Source organism: Lepisosteus platostomus, chromosome 19 (genome assembly GCF_059453375.1).
Source record: "Lepisosteus platostomus isolate fLepPlt1 chromosome 19, fLepPlt1.hap1, whole genome shotgun sequence".
Lineage (NCBI taxonomy): Eukaryota > Metazoa > Chordata > Actinopteri > Semionotiformes > Lepisosteidae > Lepisosteus > Lepisosteus platostomus.
In genome coordinates, this window is record NC_142629.1 from 16,494,895 (window position 1) to 16,517,503 (window position 22,609).

General features: G+C 48.0%; 1 protein-coding gene across 4 annotated transcripts; it reads left to right on the plus strand.

The window, feature by feature from the left end:
• Window positions 1-283: 283 nt before the first annotated feature.
• tfap4 (transcription factor AP-4 (activating enhancer binding protein 4)) lies at window positions 284-19,083 on the plus strand. Of its 4 annotated transcripts, none has more exons than XM_088612987.1 (7): window positions 284-521; window positions 6,649-6,814; window positions 9,083-9,181; window positions 9,853-10,023; window positions 10,811-10,960; window positions 11,501-11,668; window positions 13,909-19,083. In XM_088612987.1, the coding sequence occupies exons 1-7, from the start codon at window positions 487-489 to the stop codon at window positions 14,065-14,067; spliced, it is 948 nt and encodes a 315-aa protein (XP_088469113.1). In that variant the 5' UTR covers window positions 284-486; the 3' UTR covers window positions 14,068-19,083. The 4 variants fall into 4 exon arrangements, with proteins under 4 accessions (XP_088469113.1, XP_088469112.1, XP_088469114.1 ...); XM_088612986.1 differs by lacking the exon at window positions 284-521 and adding an exon at window positions 984-1,509; XM_088612985.1 differs by lacking the exon at window positions 284-521 and adding an exon at window positions 1,849-2,166.
• Window positions 19,084-22,609: the final 3,526 nt, after the last annotated feature.

Below are 22,609 nucleotides of genomic sequence, written 5' to 3' on the forward strand. Positions count from 1 at the left end.
TTTAAATAATCTTCACCCATTATTGAAGAGTCTCACTCTTTTATTATTAAATCGGGAACCGGGCGTACCCTACAAAAGCCCAGGTGGCGTGGCGTGCTTACAGACTACACGCCGTGAACGAAAACAACGTCCCACAGAAATCGTTCCTGAATCGTTAGGATAATCGCCGCAATTCAGAACTATTTCTGAATACACCATTCAGGAAAACCGTGCCCAAAAAATCCAGCGCAACACCCTCCTTGTGATTCATATGCAAAGCACGTGTCTGCGTCGTTTGTTTCACATCCCCTGGTGTAAATTATGGAACATTCGGGTGTCGGATTCGACGACTGGGCTGGATCTGCGGCTGAAAACATGACATTTTTTCACGCTCACGCCTCAGTCTTCCCATAATCGTTTTTAAATGGCAGCTCGAAAAGACAACGGATGCCAATTCGCCCCCAAATCACAGGCGACCGCCACTTCAAGTAAACGGATGAAAAATGCATGCATATGAAACCACCGAGCTTTCATAACGCAAGGCAAGCCATTTCTATTTTTAAAAAAAATAATTCACAACCTTTTTATTGCGCGCTGTATACGAGAGCGCTCGCCTTCGCTCCCATTTTGCAGTTTGTTGCTTTTGCAAAGCAGGAGTGACAATTCGGCGAACAGCGAGCTCCGCGCTTCTAACTTCCCTGTCCCTAAAATGGTGTACAACAAGTTCAGCTGTTTCAATGTCAGTCTCGCCTCGCCTTCCCTCCTCTCTCGCTCGCTCCCCTCCCTTCGCCTCTTCCTTTCCCGGGTTGTTGCTGTTTTTGCAGCTCCTGCCAAATTGTCAGCTGATGGTGCCTGTTCACTTCATAGTGGCGAATGAAGACAAATGCACCGAGACACCCGCTCGCTCGCACACAGACGCGCAAACCCGGCCCCCATTCACATTTTTCACAGGAAGAACAGAAAAAAAAACGCCCGATACCTGCCACCCTCCTTCGACCTCCCCCCCCCTCGCCGTCTCCCAGCGATACAATTGCACATGCGACGTAAAATGTGTTTTGCGGGAGTAATGCAGTTTTATTGCATTCGAGTCTCCCCCAGTGTAGCTCGGTTTAAATAGTCCTTTGTTTACATGCAATTCCTTACTCTGCGGAAGGAGGCTTTGGTAGTGCTTAGTGATTCCTACCAGCTGTTTCCCGCCTTGAAACAGACATCCGATCAGCTGCAAATACACACACGTACATGCAGAGAGAGAGAGAGAGAGCGAGCAAGGCGCACTCACATTGAGGAAACCCCATCAGCTGAGAGCAGAGTAACATTACAACTCGCACTCTTAAACATACATATACATACAACACATCAGAGCAGCAGGAAAAGCGAGGTATCCGGAGGCTGCAGTTAGGGTACAGGAGAGAATCGCGGATCCGAAACTGGAGAAAAAAGCATGGAGTATTTCATGGTACCGACTCAAAAGGTGCCCTCTTTACAACATTTCAGAAAAACGGAGAAAGAAGTGATTGGAGGTCTCTGTAGGTGTGTATGCTCGTTTTCCTTCTACATTTGATCCCCCTCTCGGTATTCCTGCCGGCGGGGCGACGGTGCTGTTCCAGCATGCTTCATTTGATTTGTGTGTTATTGTGTGGACGGGTAATCCCCAGGAACGGCAGCGAAATTGGCGTGATTAGGCGATTAATTGCGTTAATTGGGCGGCGGGCCGCTGCGGGGTGACGGGGTGCACGCCGCGTTATTGTTACTTTGTTTCATTTCTGTGAAAAATGAACATTTTCTGCCTAACAAACATAACCCACGTGGTTTGCAACACCACGCTGCAGCCGCGGGGCTGGTCGGCTGTATATACTCCAGCACAAAGCGGTTTCACCTCGTGTGCAGCCCTGCTTTACATCACCGATTGGGGGGTGTTTCAACATTGGGGGTTACAGTGACCTTTTCCACTGGAAAGGGGTGGCATTTGCACTGGGGAGATTTCCTTAAACTGTGGTTTGGGGCGGGGGGGCACTGTTCCGCCGTGTGCAATGACTGGAGGTATTGTGGCTCTGCGGCCATGCTTGTGGTGTGCGCTAAGCGCTGGAGATTTTGTGCGTCTCTTTTGGGTATCTGCGTACGCCCGCCGAGTGCGAAATACATTGATATTCTAATCCACACGCGTGGCCCGGTGTGCACCCCTTCCAGGTCTGGGTCCCTCGGGCCGTATTTCACTGTTTTCAACCTCTTTTACCGAGTTGCACTGCGTCTGCCGCCGTCGCTCAGCCATGCTGCTAGCGCACAGTAAAGGAAGCTGGATCGCATTGTTCTTAATGGCGTTGGGTCGTCGGTGCGCTCGGATTAGTTCTTAACTGCGCGGGGTGTCATTTTATCTCCTAAAATGGCGAGTTTTGTTTTTCTTCGGTAGGGGGGAACTCGAAGGTTTTGTGGTTGGGCGACGAACTAAGATTTATTAAGCAGTCTTTTATTAAAAGGGGGTGTGTATTCTACAGCAGGCCCGTCAATGCGTCTGCAGCCCTCTTGATGAAGGAGGAGGAGTAATGGGTAGCCATTCGCGGTGCCACTGGGAAGTGTAGTTCTTAAGCGAACGGGCTCTTGGGAACTGTAGGAAATATCTCTTGCCATGCTGTGCCTGTGTAACTCATATTATTTGCGTTGGGGTTAACAGATGTCCTGTATGGTTTGATATAATTTAAGATGTGCCAAGCATTTCTCTGCCGCGTCCTATTTTTAATATGCGCGATAGCACTTCAATGTGAACTGAAAAGCGGAGGGAATTAAAGCGTTACAAGTATGGAGTGCTTGGTAAATTACGTTTGAATAATTTACGCGAAATACATAGATCCCCACCTGTAACGTATTGTTCTCTGCAACCCAAAGCGCGTCGCTGTTCATAAAATGTAATCCTATTAAAAATGTGATGTGATCTATCGCAGAATGAACTGCTAAAGTCTCTGGTCTTCTTTCTCTCAAGTCTTGAACAACCCCCCGGCGGTATAGCACTCGGTGAACGAGCTGTGTTGGCAGGTGGTCTGTGTTGCTTCACCATTCTCTAGAAACTGCAGACATCCGCAGCACATTGCTCCCAGTTTGGAAGCCACCACACCTGTGAAGAGCTGGTATCACCTTGATGCATCCTCACAATGTTGATGCAAGTAAAACGAGGTATACAATCGGTATTCCTTTAAGGTGAGAAAACTGCTGATATCATAATGAGGCCTCATTATGAATGAACATCTTGATTGCTTTCAGGAGGGAGAGCAACTGCAACAATCTAGTCTGGCTCAAGGTGTCTGCTTCTTCTGGAGCCTGATGGCCAGAGAAAGTTAGTCCCACCACACAGCTCCTGACAGCAAACCCTTAAGAGTTTAGCCAGCAGCCATATCACCCTGCAGCTCACAACTAGCCCCACGCTGAAGCTCAGCAGGTGTGAGCCTGGTCAGCACCTGAATGGGACACCTCCTGGCAAAAACTAAGGTTGCTGCTGAAGTGGTGTTAGTGGGACCAGTAGGGGGCACTCACCCTGCAGTCTGTGTGGATCCTAATGCACAAGTATAGGAACAGGGACACTATACTGTACAAAAAGGCGCCGTCCTTCGAATGAGATGTAAAACTGAGGTCCTGACTCCCTGTGGTCATTAAAAATCCCAGGGTGTTTCTCAAAAAGAGTAGGGGATGTAACCCTGGTGTCCTGGCCAAATTTCCCATTGGCCCTTACCAATCATGGCCTCTTAATAATCCCTATCACTCACTTCATTACTCTGTTCTCCTCCCCACTGATACCTGATGTGTGGGGAGTGTTCTGGTGCACTATGGCTGCCGTCGCATCACCCAGGTGGGGCTGCATGCTGGTGGTGGTGGAGGGGAGACCCCATTACCTGTAAAGCGCTTCGAGTGGAGTGTCCAGAAAAGGGCTATATACGTGTATGCAATTAATATTGTTGTTTTGGTATTAATGAGTTATTCCATTGTACCGTTTTGTACCTTTGGAAATCCTGTCTGTGTGTGACACTTGCAAGCTCTGATCCACCAGTTCAGAACCGCAGCGTTTATTTTTATAGAGTAAAGCTGTTGTGTAATGACTCTTCTGGGCCTGTTTGGGATATCCCCGTAGGTTGTGTCTGAAAGCCGGTCTCGTTAACTGCCAGAGCAGAAACGGAAGCTAATCGCGGGGGGATCGTTAACACTCTCGATTGTTTTTCGCGGCCCTTTTTATTTGCGTAGCAGATTTCAGGCCGACGTTCTTTGCCGCAGAAATAAGCATTTGGAAGTGACAAGGACACGCGGGGCAGAGGCGTGTGCTGTGGAGAGAGGGGGCGGGGATGCTTGCTGTCAATAAAGCCTCGCATGTGCGCGCTGGCGTTCAGCCGGCCCTCAGGTCTTTGTTTCAGCCCAACTCGTTGCAGATTGAGGGGCGCAGGTAACCCGGACGAGCCAATGTGAGCGCGTTCTTGAGTTGGCTGCAGGGATGCCCTTATCATGGGAAGTTCTCTGGGGGCTGTGCCGTGCAGCCCAGACCCCATCCTGTCGCTAGCTGCGCAAGGGGGTGGCCTTGTGTGGATGACCGTGTTGTTGTGCGGAGTCTTGAGCACAGAAGCAGTGAGCGGCCTGGTTATCATCCATCCTTCCATGATTGCGGTGAACCAGCTGTGCAGGTGCTGATGAGGATGGCAGAGGCGTTGGGAGAATTTCTAGCGCAGCACTGAGAGAGACAGTGTGTGAGAGAGGGGCGGTGTAGCGTAGTGATTGTGGGTCTGAGTCCCTGCTGCAGACACTGCTGTTGTATCTTGAGAGAAGAACTTTGCACCAGTAGCTCCAGTCAAACCCAGCTGTGTCAGTGGGGACCAGTGTCCCATCTGGGAGGGCAGTCATGTTCTGCTCTGGTCCTCTGCAGAAACCAGGATGGGCTGCAGTGCCTGTGGTCTGGGCTCTCCTCTCCTTTATAGTTAGTGTGCAAAATAGGCTTGGTTTAAAACCGGGTTCGAGCAGGTAACGGCAGCAGTGGGTGCTGTCTGCAAAGGCACAAGGAAAGATGAGTTCCCCCAATGAAAAATACAAAGAAGAAACACTACTTCCAGGTATGAGTCACGTCTCTTGTGGAGTGGAGAGGGCTCAGCAAGGAGGAATGTTTTGTTTCTTCTTCCTAATTTTCAATGTTTTTACAATGTTAACCTTTACCTGTTGCTTTGATTTAAAACTTTCCCCCCGTTTGAGTGTCCGGGAAGCGTTTTCCGTTATTCCAAGTGGTTTAACCTCACATCTGTGTTCAGCTTATTCACATTGTCTGTGTTAGTTGACTCAGAAAGATAATTTGTTGTATTTCTTGTTAAAGGGCTTCATAATGTATGTAAGTGTTCCATATCCATTCAAGATCATTGTTACTTCTCAGATGCCAGCTACCTAAAGGGTTATCCAGTGCTTTGAATTGATCATCTCTCAAATATACTGTTATCCAATTCCATCAGTCTTGTAGGAGCCATCGCAGTTGGGAAGGTTCTGTAAATTGGCGGGAGTTAAAAAAAAAATTGGCCTAGGATATGCGTCATCACTTTCACTCTCGCAAGATGTTTTGAATATGCAAACTAAGCACTTTAAAATTGCCCGAAGAGCAGATTGTAATATGAAAATATTTTTTTTTCATAAATTCATATTGCAGTGAAAGCAACAGGTGTAGCAAAACACAGTTCAAGTGTAGAGTTACTCGCAAACTAATTGAATGTGCTTTTGGGGCCCCAAGATCTCAGAACTTAAATATAAATAATAAAACGTTTTGCATCTTGAGTGATTGGTGTGACTCTTCCCACTGTCTGCGGATTTCCTATTAGGGCAACCAGCTGGAAATGGATTTCAGCGTAGCACGGAAGTGACTCAGTTTATTTTAAGATACTTCTGGTTTCAATTAGAATATTGTCCCACTCGGCAATTATAAATTACAAGCCCAATAGTTAATGGCGGCCTTAGGCCTGTCAGCAACATTACTTCAAGCTACCACAAGCTGATCAAGTAGTTTGAGGACTGGGGCATTCTGTACATGTGTACAGCAGGCGAAAGGGTTCCCATCTGCTATGACAAGTGTCGCATCCGAACAGCGGACTGGGGCCTGTTCACTGGTACCCAAGGGAATGCTGGGTACAGGAAGTGGCTGTGGCAACATCTGACTTTTGCTCTGGGCTTTGGTGGTTATTTTGAGTGGCTTCAATCCCCTTTAAAGGTGTCTGAGAAAAGGAAAATCATTAAATCCTAAAAGACGATGGGCGCTAAGTTTTGAAATGACAGCGGCGATTCTAAAACTGCAGGAAAAAAAGATGAAACTCCGTCTTGCATTGGCTGGGCTTCTGGCCTTAACATTCTGACTTTTGCAACAGTTATCCAGGACAAAGAAGCACTACTGGCTGTCGGCGATGATTGCTTAAATTGGGGGGGTGGGCAAAAAGAAGTGATGCCCTTGAGAAAATGGAAAAATTTGTTGCTGACGTGGCTGGAGAATCAGAACCAGATCCTTGTTTTCGCGTCAAGAACAGCTCGAGACACGGCTGGGGTTTTGGCACTTGATTTTTACCGGCTTTTACAATGCTGCAAAACAGCCTCTAGTGTCCTGGGTGGTCCTGCCCATTGACCCTGAGTACGTCGTGGATATGTCATGTCTCCGCTCTCTCTGTGCGACTGCAGCTTGGCCAACATCCCCCTCACCCCAGAGACGCAGAGAGACCAGGAGCGCCGGATTCGCCGGGAGATCGCCAACAGCAACGAGCGCCGCCGTATGCAGAGCATCAACGCCGGGTTCCAGTCCCTCAAAACCCTCATCCCGCACACGGATGGGGAGAAGCTGAGCAAGGTGAGCTCCGGACAGCGGCCAGGCTGCGGACCGCCGGGGGATCACTGCCGTTGTTCGCTAGGAGAGGGGGCCCAGGGTAGCAGGGCTCCAGGTCCACCGGCAGATCACGTCCAGACAGCAGTCGTCAGTGTAGGGGATGAGTACGGGGAGCAGGGGTTGCATCCTTGCTCTGGGGAGTAGCGTACTGGGGTCTTTTAAAGCGGAGCTGCAACGGTGTTTTCATATTTTGGGGTTAGAAAGAATCGGCATTGATGAGTGGATTTCAGAACGCAGTCAAATCACATGTCCACATTGTCCACTTGACAAAATAGGCAAAATTTCCAGGTGTGCGCGGCGCCGTGATCTGCGATTCAGAACGAGGCGACACAACATCTTAGGAGGTGAAGCGGCCCTAGGCTGTAAACCAGCAAGCGTGTGAGGACATCTCTTTTAATCCAGTAGAAGTATTGCTCTCGACTTTGAGATGGTTTTGCCGATAAGTGGAACTTACTTGTTCACTCTGCAGGCAGATCCCGTTAGAAACTTCCTGCGGTGAAATGTCTGCTGCACAACCTGTACTTATTCGCTCGTACATCTCATGACATTAGTCATTACAGGGACTAGTGAGCGGGAAGGGCCGCAGCGCGTTACAATTCTCGTGAGCTCTCGGTCTCGCGAGACCAGGGGTTTGCGACGGCATGGCGACTTAGTTCTTTCACAAAGCTGACGCTTTTGTGCTTAATTCGAAATTTGTCATTTTATTTTCGATATCGTTAATTTCTTTTGTGACCGAGATTTAAAAACCGGTCTGAGATATTAGGACTGTGGTTCCCCTTTTAATTCAACAGAGAGTTAGGAATTCGGTTGAACATTTCATCCGGAAGGTAGCCTCTCCTTCGTGGGGCTCTGTGAAGGATGTGGGTTCAAGCCCCGGGTGAGATGCTGGTGATGCAGGGAGGTTTGTTCAGGATCCATTAATCAGGCGTCTAGCAGTGTAACCAGGTTCAAATTGTAAGTTGCTTTGGATAAAAGATTTGGCCAAAGAATCATCCATTATATAAATATGGCTTGCGTTATGATCTGAGACTAATTTAGTAGGGGGAGAGTGGAGGAAATATGTCTCCATTTCCTTAAATTATAAGAAATTTTGATTAAACTTAATATTAACTGAACTTTTTGGTGACTCTGGGATTACCTTTCCTGCCTTAAGTCAGTGTTGTGGGACTTTTCCAAACCACTGTACAGGACAAGGTAATAAAAGAGTTAAAAAAATGATGCTCTGTGATGCTCGCAGCGCGGTGGTGCTGGTTAGGGATTTCTAGTCCAGAGGGAAAGCCTGCCACCTACTGGTCAGCCAACGAACTTCAGTTGCGTCTTGCGCTTCCATTCAGCACATCCCTTTTAAAACAGCAGAAGAACGTTCCTCTCTGCGGCTGCCTGGGTGCCTGCTATGAGTTTAGAACATAACGGAAAGCGTCTGTGACTGGTTGTTTATTACTGGTCATGGTTGGTCTGAAGATCTAGCTGTGAAATAGTCCGGTGCGTTTGTTCGCTCTGTGAAAACGGGCAACTTGTTGGAAACTTCAGAATCACTGCGCAGATCTCCTTTCACACGCCGTCCAGGGCATCGAAGGGCACAGGCGCCCAGGCCTGCTCTCGTCACAGCCCAGGGTGCTGAGCTGAGTGGTTAGAGACCTGAACAGTAAGCTGTACTGCAGCAGCCCCTCTCTTCCTCTGGTTACACTGATTCGGAGCGATCCGAAGCAGGGCCGGGCGATATCCGATCTCATTGTGCTTCTGCGTTTCTTTAACGGTCCTTTTTCTTGTTAGCAGACAGACTGGGGTGGGAGAGGAGTAGGTAACTTAGATGTCTTAGTTTCACTCGGGCGCATTGCGTGGAGTCGAACAATGAGCAGTCAGTGCGCAGTGAAGACTTTGCTAGCTCTGCAGGTCGGCACTCCAGAAACCCAGTCAAGACGCTGAGAAGCCACCTTTGCAGCGAACGTAAAGATGGAGCAGGTTAAGGGTCTTTCTAATTCTAGTCTCCAAATGCAGACCTCTGCGAATGCCTGTGATGTTTCTGCCAGCCCGGCGCAGAAATGATAAATGTCCTGGAAGGTGGGGGAGTGCCTCGGGGCATCAGTCAGAGTCCGCAGATGCTCAGACGACCGTCTCTTTGGCGCACAAAACTTTCCCGGACGGGCCAGGGACGCGAGGCATGTCCTCAGGCGCAACACCTGTTTTCTCTCCTGTGAAATTCTCTGTCTCCCCCTCCCCCACCCACGCCAGGCGGCCATTCTCCAGCAGACGGCAGAGTACATCTTCTCGCTGGAGCAGGAGAAGACGAGGCTGCTGCAGCAGAACACCCAACTGAAGCGCTTTATACAGGTAAGGAAAGGGCGTCCTGTGGCTCCTGTGGGTCTGTTCCGGCCTAAGGAAGGGCGGCTTTCCCCGTTTCAGTGTCTTTTTTTTTTCCTGAATCAGCTGCACCTGTTTCCTTTGTGCAGCCCTGTCATACGAGAGGGCCTGTTTTTCGGTAGGGGGTCCTGAAGCACAGCGATTAGAATGAGCAGCGACCTGGAGAATTCATCTCAGCTCACTTTTTTCATGTTTGCGATTGTGGGCTTCAGGCAGCAGGGCGGCGCAGTGGTCAACATTGCTCTCTCGCAGGTCTGGGGCCCCCGGGTGCAATTCCGGACCGGGGGTGCTGTCTGTGGGGAGTTTGCACACTCCACGTGTTCAAGTGTTTTTCCTTCAGGTGCTTTGGTTTGCTCCCACAGTCCAAAGACACGCTGGCAGGTTAATTGGCTTCTGGGAAAATTGGCCTTGGCGGGAGTGTGTGCCCTGTGACGGACTGGCGTCCTGCCCAGGCTGTGTCCTGCCTCGTGCCTGTTGCTTGCTGGGATAGGCTCTGGCTCCCCCCTCGGCCCTTAATTGGAAGAACTGGTTAGAAAATGGCCGGATGGATTGTGGAGTCCGGTGTAGCGAGGGGACCCCGTGTGTAAGTCCGGGGCAGGAGTGCCAGACTTCATGCCCCACAACCTCTCGCTCCCCGGCAGGAATTCAGCGGCTCGTCGCCCAAGCGGAGACGCGCGGAGGAGAAGGACGAGGGCATCGGCTCGCCGGATATCCTGGAGGACGAGAAGGTGGAGGACCTGCGGCGGGAGATGATCGAGCTCCGCCAGCAGCTGGACAAGGAGCGCTCCGTCCGCATGATGCTGGAGGAGCAGGTGGGCAGCAGGGGGCGCTGCGCGGGGGCTGGGGGCGAAGCACAAGTTCATGTGATTCAGTTAGACAAGGGAAAGGCTTTGAAAAATAACCAGACTTGCCTCTCTACTGTCAAAGAGGCATGATATTGAAAGGCACATCTTAATCTTCACATCTCAGATCACACCTACTAACTTCCTCAGACCAAAAAGAGGTAAAGAGTTACAGAATACAGAAACTTGTACGTCATTTCAACTTTATTTATGCGGCTTTTCTTGTTATGCTTCTATGTTTTAATGTTGCTTGCCGTCGGTGAAAATGAGCTGTGAATTGCAAGCGGTGGTTTTTGGGCTAATCTCCGACCCCAAAATTCACCTTCTGCCTCCTGGTGTTGTCTGTTCTGTAATGGGGGGGGAACCTTTAAAGCCTGCATCATGAAGGTTTAGTCAAAAGTTCACTTCATGGCCATTTTAACTGTACTGAATACCTGAATACTTTAACCCCTGTTCAGCTGTGCGTAATAGAGTGCCGAAATGTAATCAGGCCCCATAAGTTTGCATCCTTAATGGTGATTTGGCCGAACCATGCAAGTTCATTTTCTTGATTTGAATGAAGGGTAACTGCAACGCTTTTTTTCCTATTTCGGTGTTGTGTTGTGTGACCCTGTACTGCACAAACGGATTAGGAAAGGGCTCAGTCTTGTGTGATGACTCGTGGGGTTACCCCAGGATGGAGCGCCAGTGGGGTGCGGAGCCCCTGGCGGTGTGTGTCTTGACGCCGGTGCCCTTTCTCCTCCCCGCCCCCCGGCAGATGCGCTCCCTGGAGGCCCACATGTACCCGGAGAAGCTGAAGGTGATCGCGCAGCAGGTGCAGGAGCAGGAGCAGAGCCGGCTCCGCCTGCAGCAGCAGCACGATCGGCTGGAGAGAGAGCAGCAGTCCCTGCGCGGCGGCGGCGCCCAGGTCAGTTCACACCGCTGACCAGGCGAGGCCATCTGACCGCTCTTAACCAAGTGGGTGTTCAGTAGTTAGTTGTCGTCCTCCAGACGTTTCCTAAAAGAAGCCAGAGTGTCCGTCCTTAGCAAGATGGCTGGGGAAGCTTGTTCCATTCTCCCGCCGCCCTTTGTGTAAAGACCTGCCTCCTGTCCTGTGTCTTCAAACCACTGTCCCAGAATTCCCACAAGTGTCTTCTGGCTCACTGCTGATTCTCGAGAAGTCCGTGAGGTCGATTTGCTCAGTGCCCCTAGAACAGGTGTGAGCCTGACCCAGCACCTGGGTGGGAGACCTCCTGGGAAAGCTGAGGCTGCTGCTGGAAGAGGTGTTAGTGGGGCCAGCAGGGGGTGCTCACCCTCCGGTCTGTGTGGGTCCTAATGCCCCAGTATAGGGACAGGGACGCTATATTGTACAAAAAGGCGCCGTCCTTCGGATGAGACGTACAACCGAGGTCCTGACCCGCCTGGCGTGGGGCTGACCGACCGCTCTGCTTTTGTGTGCCTCGCTCAGGTGGTGCCCCCAGCCACGACCCCCGCCCCCACCCACCACCCCACGGTCATCGTGCCTGCCCCCGCGCTGCCGCCCCTGCCCCATCACGTCACCGTGGTCACCATGGGCCCCGCCTCCGTCATCAACACAGTGTCCACGTCGCGGCAGAACCTGGACACCATCGTGCAGGTGAGGGCCGGGCCGGGCCCCCGCACAAGAGCCTTTCCTTGCTCTTCCTCGGAGCTGTGATGCAAGCTGTCGTTATCTGCTTTGCCCGTTGATTTCAGTAACCATGTGTTCCAGGTTCCAGCCTTGGACAGATGTGTGCCCTCTCTCTTCTCATTTTTGCACACGGCATGTGGATAGGCCATCGCTATGCAGAGTAGACTTGTGTTTTGCACCTCGATATTTTATGCAAGGTTGTCTAGACGTGGTTGAAAAGCTACTGTAAATCAGAGCTCAAATATTGCGGGAAGTTTCACAGGTTCAAGTCTGGCGCATGCCTGATCTGCGCTTTGGGAACAGAGCTCGTAGCATGCTGGTGCTTTCTTTATCGTGTGGTATCACCCCCAATATGGCTCGAAAACGAGCAGGAAGGTGAGATAAGTAAAAAAAAAAAAGTAAGGTTGTATCACTGATTTCATAGGACCAGGTAGGGGTTTATTCCATGTTGAAACAAAGGGAGACACAATGATTCGACTGGCTTCAGGCACATTGTGTCACTTGTCTTCTCAGCGTGGAATAAACCTTAACTTGTTCCTTTGCAGCCTGCGCATGCTGACATAGCCACCTATGTGAACTTCTTTCTGATTTCACAAAACCTTAAACTACATACACACACCGCCACAGTTGATTTCACGTGTTTTATGGGAGGACAATAGGAGTGTCTAAGGGGAGTGTTCTGATTACATGCTATTTTGGGTATTCTAGGTGTCCTAGTATTCTAGGTGCTTATTAGTTCAGGTGGGTAGCTGCGTCAGCATGCGTAGGCTGCAAAGGAACAAGTGATAGGTTTATTCCATGCTGGGGAAAAAAAATCAGCATGGAATAAACCTATTACTTGTTCCTAGCTGCTTAGTTGTATTGATGGCTGTTGTGCCAAATGCCTTCTGTGTGGATGCTTGAGACAGCTTCATACAGTACATCTAGGTAGAGTTTCAGTCTGGTTCGTGGAGATTCTGCTGTGTTACCATTTCAGCAGAGTCCCTTTTGCTTCATTAGTATTGTGGATTGATGCATAAATGAAGGGTGACCTACTGGGGAAAAGCAACATGTTAAATTCTGGGCTTTTACAGAAAAGCGCCCCCTTCCTCTTCACTGGGGCAAAGAGCTTTGTTGTCCCGAGCATGCGTTAAGGACAGCAAGACTGAATTAGGATCCTGTGTCAATAAGTAAATTGCTGGGACAGTAGGGCACAGCTAGGTCAGTCAAGGACACTGAGCATTGCTGACCAGCACAATAAATCTTCCCCTGCTTGGGACATCTGATAGCATTGGAAGGTGATTTTTTTGCATACCGTTTGGGTTTTGATCTGGGTAAATGTTTTTTTTTTTTTTAAACAAGGCTAGGCAAATCCAAATGCAGGCTTTGGTAAATGTTGTTTTTCCGGCGGTACTTCGTAGGTGCTCTGTCAGCGTCCGTTTTTACTGACTTTTCTTGTAGGAAGAAGCTCCTATGCAGAAACGTTGATAGTCCTGTTGAGCAGGGCTCCTTGGTTTTGCTGTCGCTGAGGGTTTTGAAGCTGGCCAAAGGCCTCTGCAGTCTTGAGAGTTTAGAAGCTGGTGAATTACACCTCTTTAGAGACTTGGAGACTCCTGGATTTGCTGTCCCAGAACATTTTTTCCCGTTGTGACATATAGGATCCACACCACATCCTTGAAAACTGTACACGCCGTTTTCTGGAATGGAGCGCAGAGAGAAAAAAGGCAATATTCTTGGAATGTCGCACAGAAAGTTAAAACCATCCAAGTGATTGTGATTGGTGCTGTAGAAGAAAGTGTAAAATTGTCCTCTACGCACTTGTGATTTTTCTGTAGGTGTGTAAAGAAGCATGCTGGAAGGACGATAAAAGGCTGATGTTTTAGCAGTAATGTGGGTTTAGTGGGTGTAAGTAGTACGTTTAAGGGTGAAAGTCTCTAATTGAACCAGCGGCATGTGGTTCATTCTGCGGTAACTGGGAGTTTTGTATGTTGCAGTCTGTGAGCATATGGCTCTGAAACAACTGGAAAGTGGTGCTAATCTTTAGGGATAATGAATAGATTCAGACATGTCGAATTGAATTCATTCTTCCTGTGCTCTTATCTGAGCGATGGGGCTGATCTGATCTGATCTGGGGGTGTTCGTTAAATGAGAAAGTTGGGGTTCTTCAGAAAGCTGGTTGGCAGCTCTGTGACCCCCCCTCCCCCTCCCCGTCCCCGTTGTCTCGCCAGGCCATCCAGCACATCGAGGGCACGCAGGAGAAGGCCGGCACGGACGAGGAGCAGCGACGCGCCGTGATCGTCACGCCCGGCCGCACCTTCCCAGACACCCCCGACTCGGACACGGCCTCGGACAGCGAGGGGGGAGCAGGGGACGGAGAGCTGCCCTGATCCGGAGGGAGGGGAGGGGAGGGGTGGGGGTGGGGAGAGGAAAGATCGCCCCGCGGACCCCTCGCATCTTCCTACACACACACACACACAGACCCCCCGCGCGGATCCGCGCACACACTCACACTCTCGCTCACCGCTGCTCCGCTCTTCTGGGGACAGCGCGATAAGTCCGGAGCCTCGGCTCGAGCTGAAACACAGCTGGCCCTCCACTTTTGATACTGTACAGCTTAAGAGGAAAACTCAGTAGGCCACTAACCCCCTCACCCTCGCCGCCTCCCTCGCAGTTTCCTTTTATTTTTGAATTTCGAGACGTCCAAAGGTGGCTACGTGCAGCTTGACACTGTGAGAATTTTAAATCATTTTTTTTTTACCGAAAAAGTTTCTGTCCCCCTCCCCCCCACCCCCCGACCTTGAGCTTTAAGCTTTGGACAGAGAAAGGGTCCCCCCTTTTGAAACAGCATCGCCTTTCGACCTCGGCCTCCCCTGCGCCCGTCTCGCCACGAAGCATTTTCCAATTTTCACTGCCAGCAGCCGACGCCTGTCTTGGGGGCTTTCCTCATCGGAAAATCGCCCGGAGCGGGAGGCAAAAGAAAAAGAGAATGGGAAAAAAATCTCGAGAGTTTGATCAGCAGAGATATAAAGACTGCCAAAGAGTCTGCCTTCGATGGGCGCTTCTGAAGAGTTCTCTCAGATACAGTATCCAGTTTTCTGCTGCGCGCAGCCTTTCCCCCTTCGGGAGAAAGCAAGAACAGACACACTTCAGAGTTTGCCCACAGTGAGAAGCGTTGCATAGATATCCGTTGGCCTTCAGTGCTTCGACTGGCTCCACCTTCACCTCCACGTGTTTCTCTGAGCAATATTCCGGAAGTGTCCACATAAAACAATATAACCTTCTTGTAGCTTCCGTTAGCTGACAGGAATCTGCATCCAGTACATGTCTGAAACTCTTCCCTGTCCTAATACCCAGCAGCTAGCAGCTTCTTTTTTTTTTTGTGTGCTGTAAAAGTGAGCGACAGTCCTTAACCAGCCCCCGAAATCTGGGATGCACTTCGTAACAAGGCAGCTCTTGCCGGACTGGACGCGCACTTATCTTTCCTGTGGGGAAAAGCCCCTCCCGCCCAAAAGACTGTAACCTACCCAGGATTCCCACTGCACCGTGTATAGTTTACATTTCTGACGCTGTAACATTTTCTGTTAGCAAAACGGTTTAGAACCGTGGGGCTGCTCCATGCCAGTCGCGGTGGAATCCACTTTTGATTTTTTTTGTCTTCGTTTTTTGTCGTCATAAAAAGAGTCGATGTCACAATGAATAAGCTATCCTACAGCCGTGAGGCTTCATGAAGCTGCGCGATGCCAGTGGGGCAATTTTTAGGGTTGAGGGGGGCGCGTGTTTCCCAGCAGATCTGTAAACGCCGGTCCCTGGCATCTGTACGTGTTTGTGTATATATATATACGCACTCGGGCACCGTGTTTTGCAGACCCCCCGGCCTGAGTCGAGTCTTTCTTTTTTTTTTGGCAAGGAGGAATGTTTACTGTGGAAGTGGGGGACTCTGTGCCGTTGCTGATGCCCGTGTGTCGGTGGATCTGATCTATGCATGCTCACACGCACAATCATCGCTTAAAAAATCCACCCCCCTGGGGTTCTCACAGCTGTGCCGTCGCCTCTGCACCCTGGGGCGAGAGAAAACGCGCCCGCCTGCCGCGGACTGCCCAGCCTCTCCCTTTGTCCGGAAGTGGCTGGAGATTCCGTTTGACCTCGGAATTTTTCCCCTGAGCACATCTCCCCCCCACCCTTAAAAAAGTTCCATAACTGGTCCCTTTGATATATCACGTGCGGCTACTCAGAAAGTGACACGGTTCTTGTAACATGAGTGCGTTAGTGTGTGGTTGTTATGTATCGTTGTCTTTCTCTTGACAAACAACTGGAATCCTAGTGTGGCAATCCCTCCATTCGTGCTGGTCGTCAGGTCACATGCTCCTGCTCAGCAACTTGGAGTGGTGCTGCTATAAGCAACCCAATGTAGATTTATTTCTTTTTCTTAAATGTAAATATGCTGGCATATATGGTCTGTTTAACAGTGGTCATTGGGTGCGTATATATAGATACAGTTTCCCCTGTCCCTTGTTGGATCTGTTCATTCCCATCAGTCTCATGCCTGAGGCCCTAAACTCGAGGTTTGTTGGAATATAAAATCTTGTTGTCAGACCCGAGCTAAACGAGATTCAGAGAATTGGTCTGCAAACGTACTGACACGCAACATTTGGCTGTCCGGGAAGACAAACTGGGCTAATTGTCGATGACTGTTTTCAAGAAGAGGCATGGTTGGGGTTTTTTTTTATTATCTTGTCATTTGCAGAGCTCTGCTACATTCATTCCTGCTTAATTTCCTTTAGTTCTCCCCCAGCCTTTCGGGAAAACAGGGACTGCAAGGAAATGAAAACACGTAAATGTTAATTGAAAGATGATGATATTATTTTCCAAGCTCAATGCTTAACACAAACAGCATTGAGCACAAACAGATGCTTGGGGAGGTTTTGTTGTGTTCCATGCATGCAAGTTGGAGAACATCTCCGATTCCACTGCCTGAGTATTTTCTTTCTCTGTTTCATAATTTTGTACAAATGATCTGTGGAATTCCGAAATTGCTTTGCACAAAAGTACAGAGGAGAGCATAAGTCTCTTTACCAACAGTCAATGTTTGTCAAACAGAAACCAGTGAGAAAGACCTGCCACCTATGGCAGGGAGTCTTAAAGAGTCTGTACTCTCCTTGCCACCTGACAGCAGCCCTGCAGGACAGAAAATCAGCTGTCTCTAAGCAGGCGTAATCGAGCTTGCCTTAATGGTCTCCTGGTCCTGGAAGACCAGTGTCTCTGCTGTTGTTTTTGTCCCAACTGGGCCCTTAATCACCATATGTGATGGATTCCTGTGACTGATCGGCTTGCCGTTTTAGACTTTTTTTTTCTGAACTCAGACCTTGAGAACTGTATTGGCAGGACTTATAAGATCCTGCAGGTGTTCTTCAGCTCGTTCCTGCTGAAGGTACCTTCGCAAATACCTTCAAGGTATGTTATTCCACTCCCAAAACACTCTGCAGTCGGTTCTCAGCTTGCTCATTAAGAATTTGCCCCCTTATTTCTGACTGAACTGCTCTAGGTAGGTGATCGATTGATGATGAGCAAAGCTGAGGGTGACATTGTATCGGACAAATCTTTCAGTGAGTCACTGGTTTTCCTTCTGCCCAAGTCCGTTTGGTTAAATTTCAGCTAGCAGACCTGAATGATCACAATCCAGAAACTCACAAACATTAGCACAGTACCAAATCTCACTCAGCTTTTTAAGCTGTGAAAGGAAATTTCAATTGAGGTCTCAAATAGCAAATTGAAATCCATTAGCCTGTGATTAATATCCCGGGTGGATCAAAACTCGGTAGATGCAGGGGTCCAATTGAACTATGGGTAATCCATGCTGAGGAGACATTACTGATTTCTTGGGAGTAAACGAGCAAAAAAAGTATTGCCGTCTACATGGATAATGTAGGACTGAACTGTTTGTAAACATTCCTCCAGAGCTCTTCGACACATTGCAGTCCTCGAATTTTTGTATAGCGCTTATCGGACAGTTTGGGGGTTAAGTCTTTGTTTTCTGAGCGAGTTTGCTACAGGTACAATTAGGCCTGCCTCTGGTCTTGTAGTACTTGGGGTTTGAGTGTGACCATGGGCAAAGTCCACTCACCTGTTGCAGTGGGTGACAGGTGGTATTTAAGTGGTCTCATTCATCGTCCCTCACTGCTGTTACAAGGAAACGAGGTGGGAAAGTGAGGTGAATGACAGACCCCGACATTCCTGAAAAGTATCTCTGAAACGTTTGTCTAAACAACTAGATTTGATTTTGTTTTTAGAATTACGAAGAGGTCCTCCTTTGTGCCAAGTTGGTGTGTAGTATGTGCAGACTTGTCTGACTTGGTAACAGGTTAGTGGGCGTGGAGTTTGAACATACTAGTGAGCAATAAACTGACTGGGAACAATTTGCCTCTTCTTGAAACAGTGAACTCTCCCCCCCCCCACCAGTGACTAACCGTGGACCAACCAGTTTCAGGCCCACCTGTAAAGCTCAGGGCAAATTCTCTGGGCCGGTTCTGCTAGATGTGAGCGGGTCTGACAGCGAGAATATTCCTCAGACCATGATGTTGACTGTGATCACGATTCCGTGGAGCTGAAAGGAATTCTCTTTCCAATCAGGGCAGAGGGAGGGAATGAAGACCATGTCCTTCGTCTTTACAAAGTCTTCTGTGTATAGCAGTAGGTGGACACCCCAGGGTCACTGAGAGTCAGTGCTGTGCTTTTTGTGCATCTTGTTTAATTGCCTTATTTGCTGAAATAAGGAAGCGGTGCTTAATTTGTCCCATTTAGCTTATAGGTCCAATTGATTATTTTGAGAAATTGCGAGCCCTCGGATTAATCGCTCCAGATGTGTTTGAGGGGCACGGTTTCCCCACCAACAGTACAGAACATTTCCCCTGCCGAACCCGAGAGGTTCAACTCTTTTTATTATTTTTTTTAAGGATTGAGGATAGCAAAAACATATCAAAGGCTGGTGAAAGAAACATTGGCAATGAATTATGACTTTGAAGCACTTATACTGGAGGAATATTTTTCTAATTGAAATAGTAGTTGCTAAAGCGCTTGTTGCTGTGAGTTAAAGCCCAGTGGGTGAGTCCCCAGCCCTTGATCCTGTATCATTCTGTCTGAAAGGCTCACTTGTATAGCGTCTCTCTCTGTTTTTCCAGTCCTGCTCTCCCCCACCCCCGACGTTAATTACAGAACCTTTTTTTAAAAAAAAAACAACGAATCTCATTTTGGTTTTTGTTCTTTTTTTTTTGTTTGTCAAATGGAATTAAATCCATGTGGTCGTTGAGAAGCTATTATATTTTGTTTAAAAAAAAAACCTGGGAAAAAAAAAAGAGGCACGTGCCTTTGTAAAGAAAGATAATAAAGTTTGTACTTTGTTTTTTAGACATTTGTGGTTCTTGGGAGTTTTGCTTTTCGCGTTTGGGTTTTCTGTCTCTGAGTGCTTGCTGTGACTGACAGTGCCAGTTTCATGTACCCAGCCCCAAGACTGGCACAAAACAGTCACATGCAGTATCCTTCAGCTGCTCACAATTAGATTTCTACATGGGAACACCCCTCCATCTGATTTCTGCTTCTGCCAATTCAGGGTCTCCAGGGAGCCTGTGCCTATCCCATCAAGCAATGGGCTCAAGGCAGGGTATACCCTGGACAGGACGTCAGTCCATCACGGCACACACGGGCACAAACACACTCACACCATAGCCAGACTTCCCAGAAGCCAATTAACCTACCAGTATGTTTTTGGAAACCGGAGCACCTGGGGGAAACCCACATGAACATGGCGGGAACATGCAGACTCCACGCAGACAGCGCTCCAGCTCCGGAAATGAACCCAGGGCCCCAGAGAAAAAGGGCAGCTGCCCACTCAACCGAATTATTTTAAAATGCTTGTCATGTGATGTTTCCTTCCCAGGAGCCTTTGCGTTTGCCACAGTGAGTCCTATTTGGGGTGGCTAACAGCTGACCACAGTGCATAACATCAACAAGTGAGTATGCATGAGACATGGGATTCCATCACATTTTAGGTATTAGGTAAGTATTGGGACAAATTAACTTAAAAGTAATTTAAAATAGTATAAAGCTTATTATTTGGTTGCAAATACTTTGCATGCAAAAATCTGTACCACTGTAATGCCATTCAAATTCTTGGTTTGCTCTCTTAAGATGCTTTGCCAAGCCTTGGCTGAAGTCTGTTTCAGTTGTGTGATTTGGGGGACTGACTTCAGTGAAATGAATGCTCCATTGGATTGAAATCAGGAGATCGACTTGGTCAGCCTAAGACTTTTTTCCCCCCGATGAGCTCCTTGATTGCATTAGAAGTATGTTTTGGGTCATTGTGCTGCATGATGAAGCGCAGGTCCATGAGCCTGAAGGCATTTTCTTGCACAGAGGCAGACAGGATGTTTCTGCACACCTTCACAATCGTTAGTTACTGTGCATCATCAGTAGAGAGCAGTGAGCCAGTTCCAGGGGCAGCTATGTGTGCCCAAGCCATGATGCTCCCTCCACCGCGATTCACAGATGGAGCTTTGGAACGTCTGCAGTTTCTTTTCTCCACACTTTCACCTCTCCATCACTCTGGAAGAGGTTCATCTCTGTCTCTTCTGTCCAACACTTCAGTCCAGAACTCCACTGGCTCATCTCTGTACTTTTAAGCAAATTGTAATCTGGCCTTTCTATTTTTGGTCCTGATGAGAGGTTTGCATCTTGCAATCTAGCCCTTATGGCTCTGCTGTTGAAGTCTTCTGCAAACAGTCGATTGTGATTCCTTCACCCCTGCACTGTGACAGCGGTTGTAGGGCTTTTCTTCACAGCTCAGATCATCAGTTGCCAGCCTGGTTGTTGCCCGTTGCTAGGTAAGGCGTTTAGTTGTTTCATCATTTTGCTGTCCCCAGCTTCTGTGCGAGGGTTCTGATCGAATTCTTCTTTCAGCCTCCACATGGCTTGCTTTTCTTTCCTACAGTTCCCTAGTCTTCATGCTGGTTTCGCCCTACTGTCTCCAGAAGCAGACTGCAAAGGGAAGGGCAAAGGCTCAGTCCAGTACTCCATTCACAACTCTTTCCTGTGAGCACCATCAATGCAACGGGCAACACCTGACCAAGAAGAAACACCGTGGAGCCACTACCTATGCTCGACTGAAATGACTTTGAACACACAAGGTGCTGTTATTCTACAGCATATACGCACCGAAAAACCCAGACATCAAAAGTGACATCCTGTACTTTTGCCCATGTTCATCTTCATCTCCATTCCAAATTGCTTAAGTATACAGCAAGTATCGACTGTCCCAATATTCATGGAGGGCATCGTATTTGCTCCGGGATCATCTGTCATTTAAAAAGAGCCTTCTTGAGTCTTTCAAAAAATGTGTTTTTTTTAGGATATCCTTTTCCATTATCCACAAAGTCCCATGGAGATTTTCTTTTTCTTTTTCCCCCTGGAGATGTCACTCTCCTGAAGCACCTGCAGTGACTTCAGCAGCTTGCATCTGCTGCATTTTGAGACGTTGCTTGTTCACTGATAAATCAGAAATCCACACTGCTGGGCTTTTTCGGATGGTAGAATTCCTTCCACCTCATGACTTGTTGAATGATGTTAGACAACTCTGTAAGAAAGGGGTGGCATAGACTCGGGCAGTCTTCCCCAGTAGGGGGCAGTGCAGTTTAGGATCAGACATCTTGATCTGTAAGATCAAGGACCAGGCCAGTTAGTAGAAACAATGTATGTTTCTTTTATTATTATTTTGAGTCTAAAATGCATTTTTAGCTTTGTGGGTGCAATTTTTCTAAATTTCAATTGAATTGAAATTTTTTAATTATTTAAATTTCAAATAATTTGTAAGCACAAGCAACTTCTTAGACTCCATTAATTGACAAGTATCTAAGCGCATAAAACAGTCGATTTTGTTTCTTTACCATCAGAGTAACCACACACAAGAGGTGTAAGAGGATATGGTTTCTTTTTCATATATATTTAATTTGAAAATCTGAATTACAGATTCAACACACATCTGCAAAACAGTAAAGCCAAGTGAAGCTAACTTTCCAGTTTGTGAAAATGTGAGTTTAACACATTCAGTATGCTGTCTGCAATATTAGAATTCAGCATAGTAAACATTGATTTCATTATCCCAAATATTAATCTGTGAACCCCAAATGTAGATTAACTGCTGTCCACTCTTTTGGAGGAGTGACCCCAATTTAGTCTCAGACACTGTAGGATCAACTCTAATGTCATCCATAGCCACAGCTGAAAATCCTAATATAAATTCCACCTATAAATATAACCTGTAAACTGGGCTCAGTGGTGCTTTAAGGGTTTGTAACAGGGCTGTTATGCTATGTTGAGGTATTTGTTAAATTAAAAGTGAAACCTAGCTATCCATCTCTACCTACTAATCTACCTTCTACTACTTTGTGAACACTCCCATCTTGAGATTACCTAATTCTTTAGGATGTTCCTAACTGGAATAATATCAGCTAAACCCCATCGTATTCCCAAGATGGGCAAAGCAACGCCTTTGTTAGGTGCCATTCTTTTTCTGACTTTTCTAATTTTAGATTTTTTTTTTTGTGGTATAAATCACACGCCTCCAGTTTTTTTTACAAATTTCAAAATGTAAAAGACAAAAAGTGGGGAAACAAGATTGAAAGGTGAGTTTAGAGAAGGAATTAAGGTTTGGGCTGCACGTCAACATCCAATATCCATTACAGTTTCATTTCAACTGAATGTATTTAGAAGGTTTGAGTTGTAGGTGTTGGAGGCACGGTGGCGCAGTGTTTAGCATTGCGGCCTCACAGCGCTGGGGCCCTGGGTTTGTCTGTGTGGAGTTTGTACGTTCTCCCCATGTTCATGTGGGTTTCTTCCCACAGTCCAAACACACACTCTCAAGGTGGTTTCTGGGAAAAGCAG

What these genes read in the sequence shown, in the direction of transcription:
- tfap4 (XM_088612985.1), top strand. Translation starts at nt 2,039, where the DNA reads ATGCTTGTGGTGTGCGCTAAGCGCTGGAGATTTTGTGCGTCTCTTTTG. An exon ending in ATGGGGAGAAGCTGAGCAAG is followed by an intron (nt 6,815 to 9,082) that starts GTGAGCTCCGGA and finishes CACCCACGCCAG; the next exon opens with GCGGCCATTCTCCAGCAGAC. An exon ending in ACCTGGACACCATCGTGCAG is followed by an intron (nt 11,669 to 13,908) that starts GTGAGGGCCGGG and finishes TTGTCTCGCCAG; the next exon opens with GCCATCCAGCACATCGAGGG.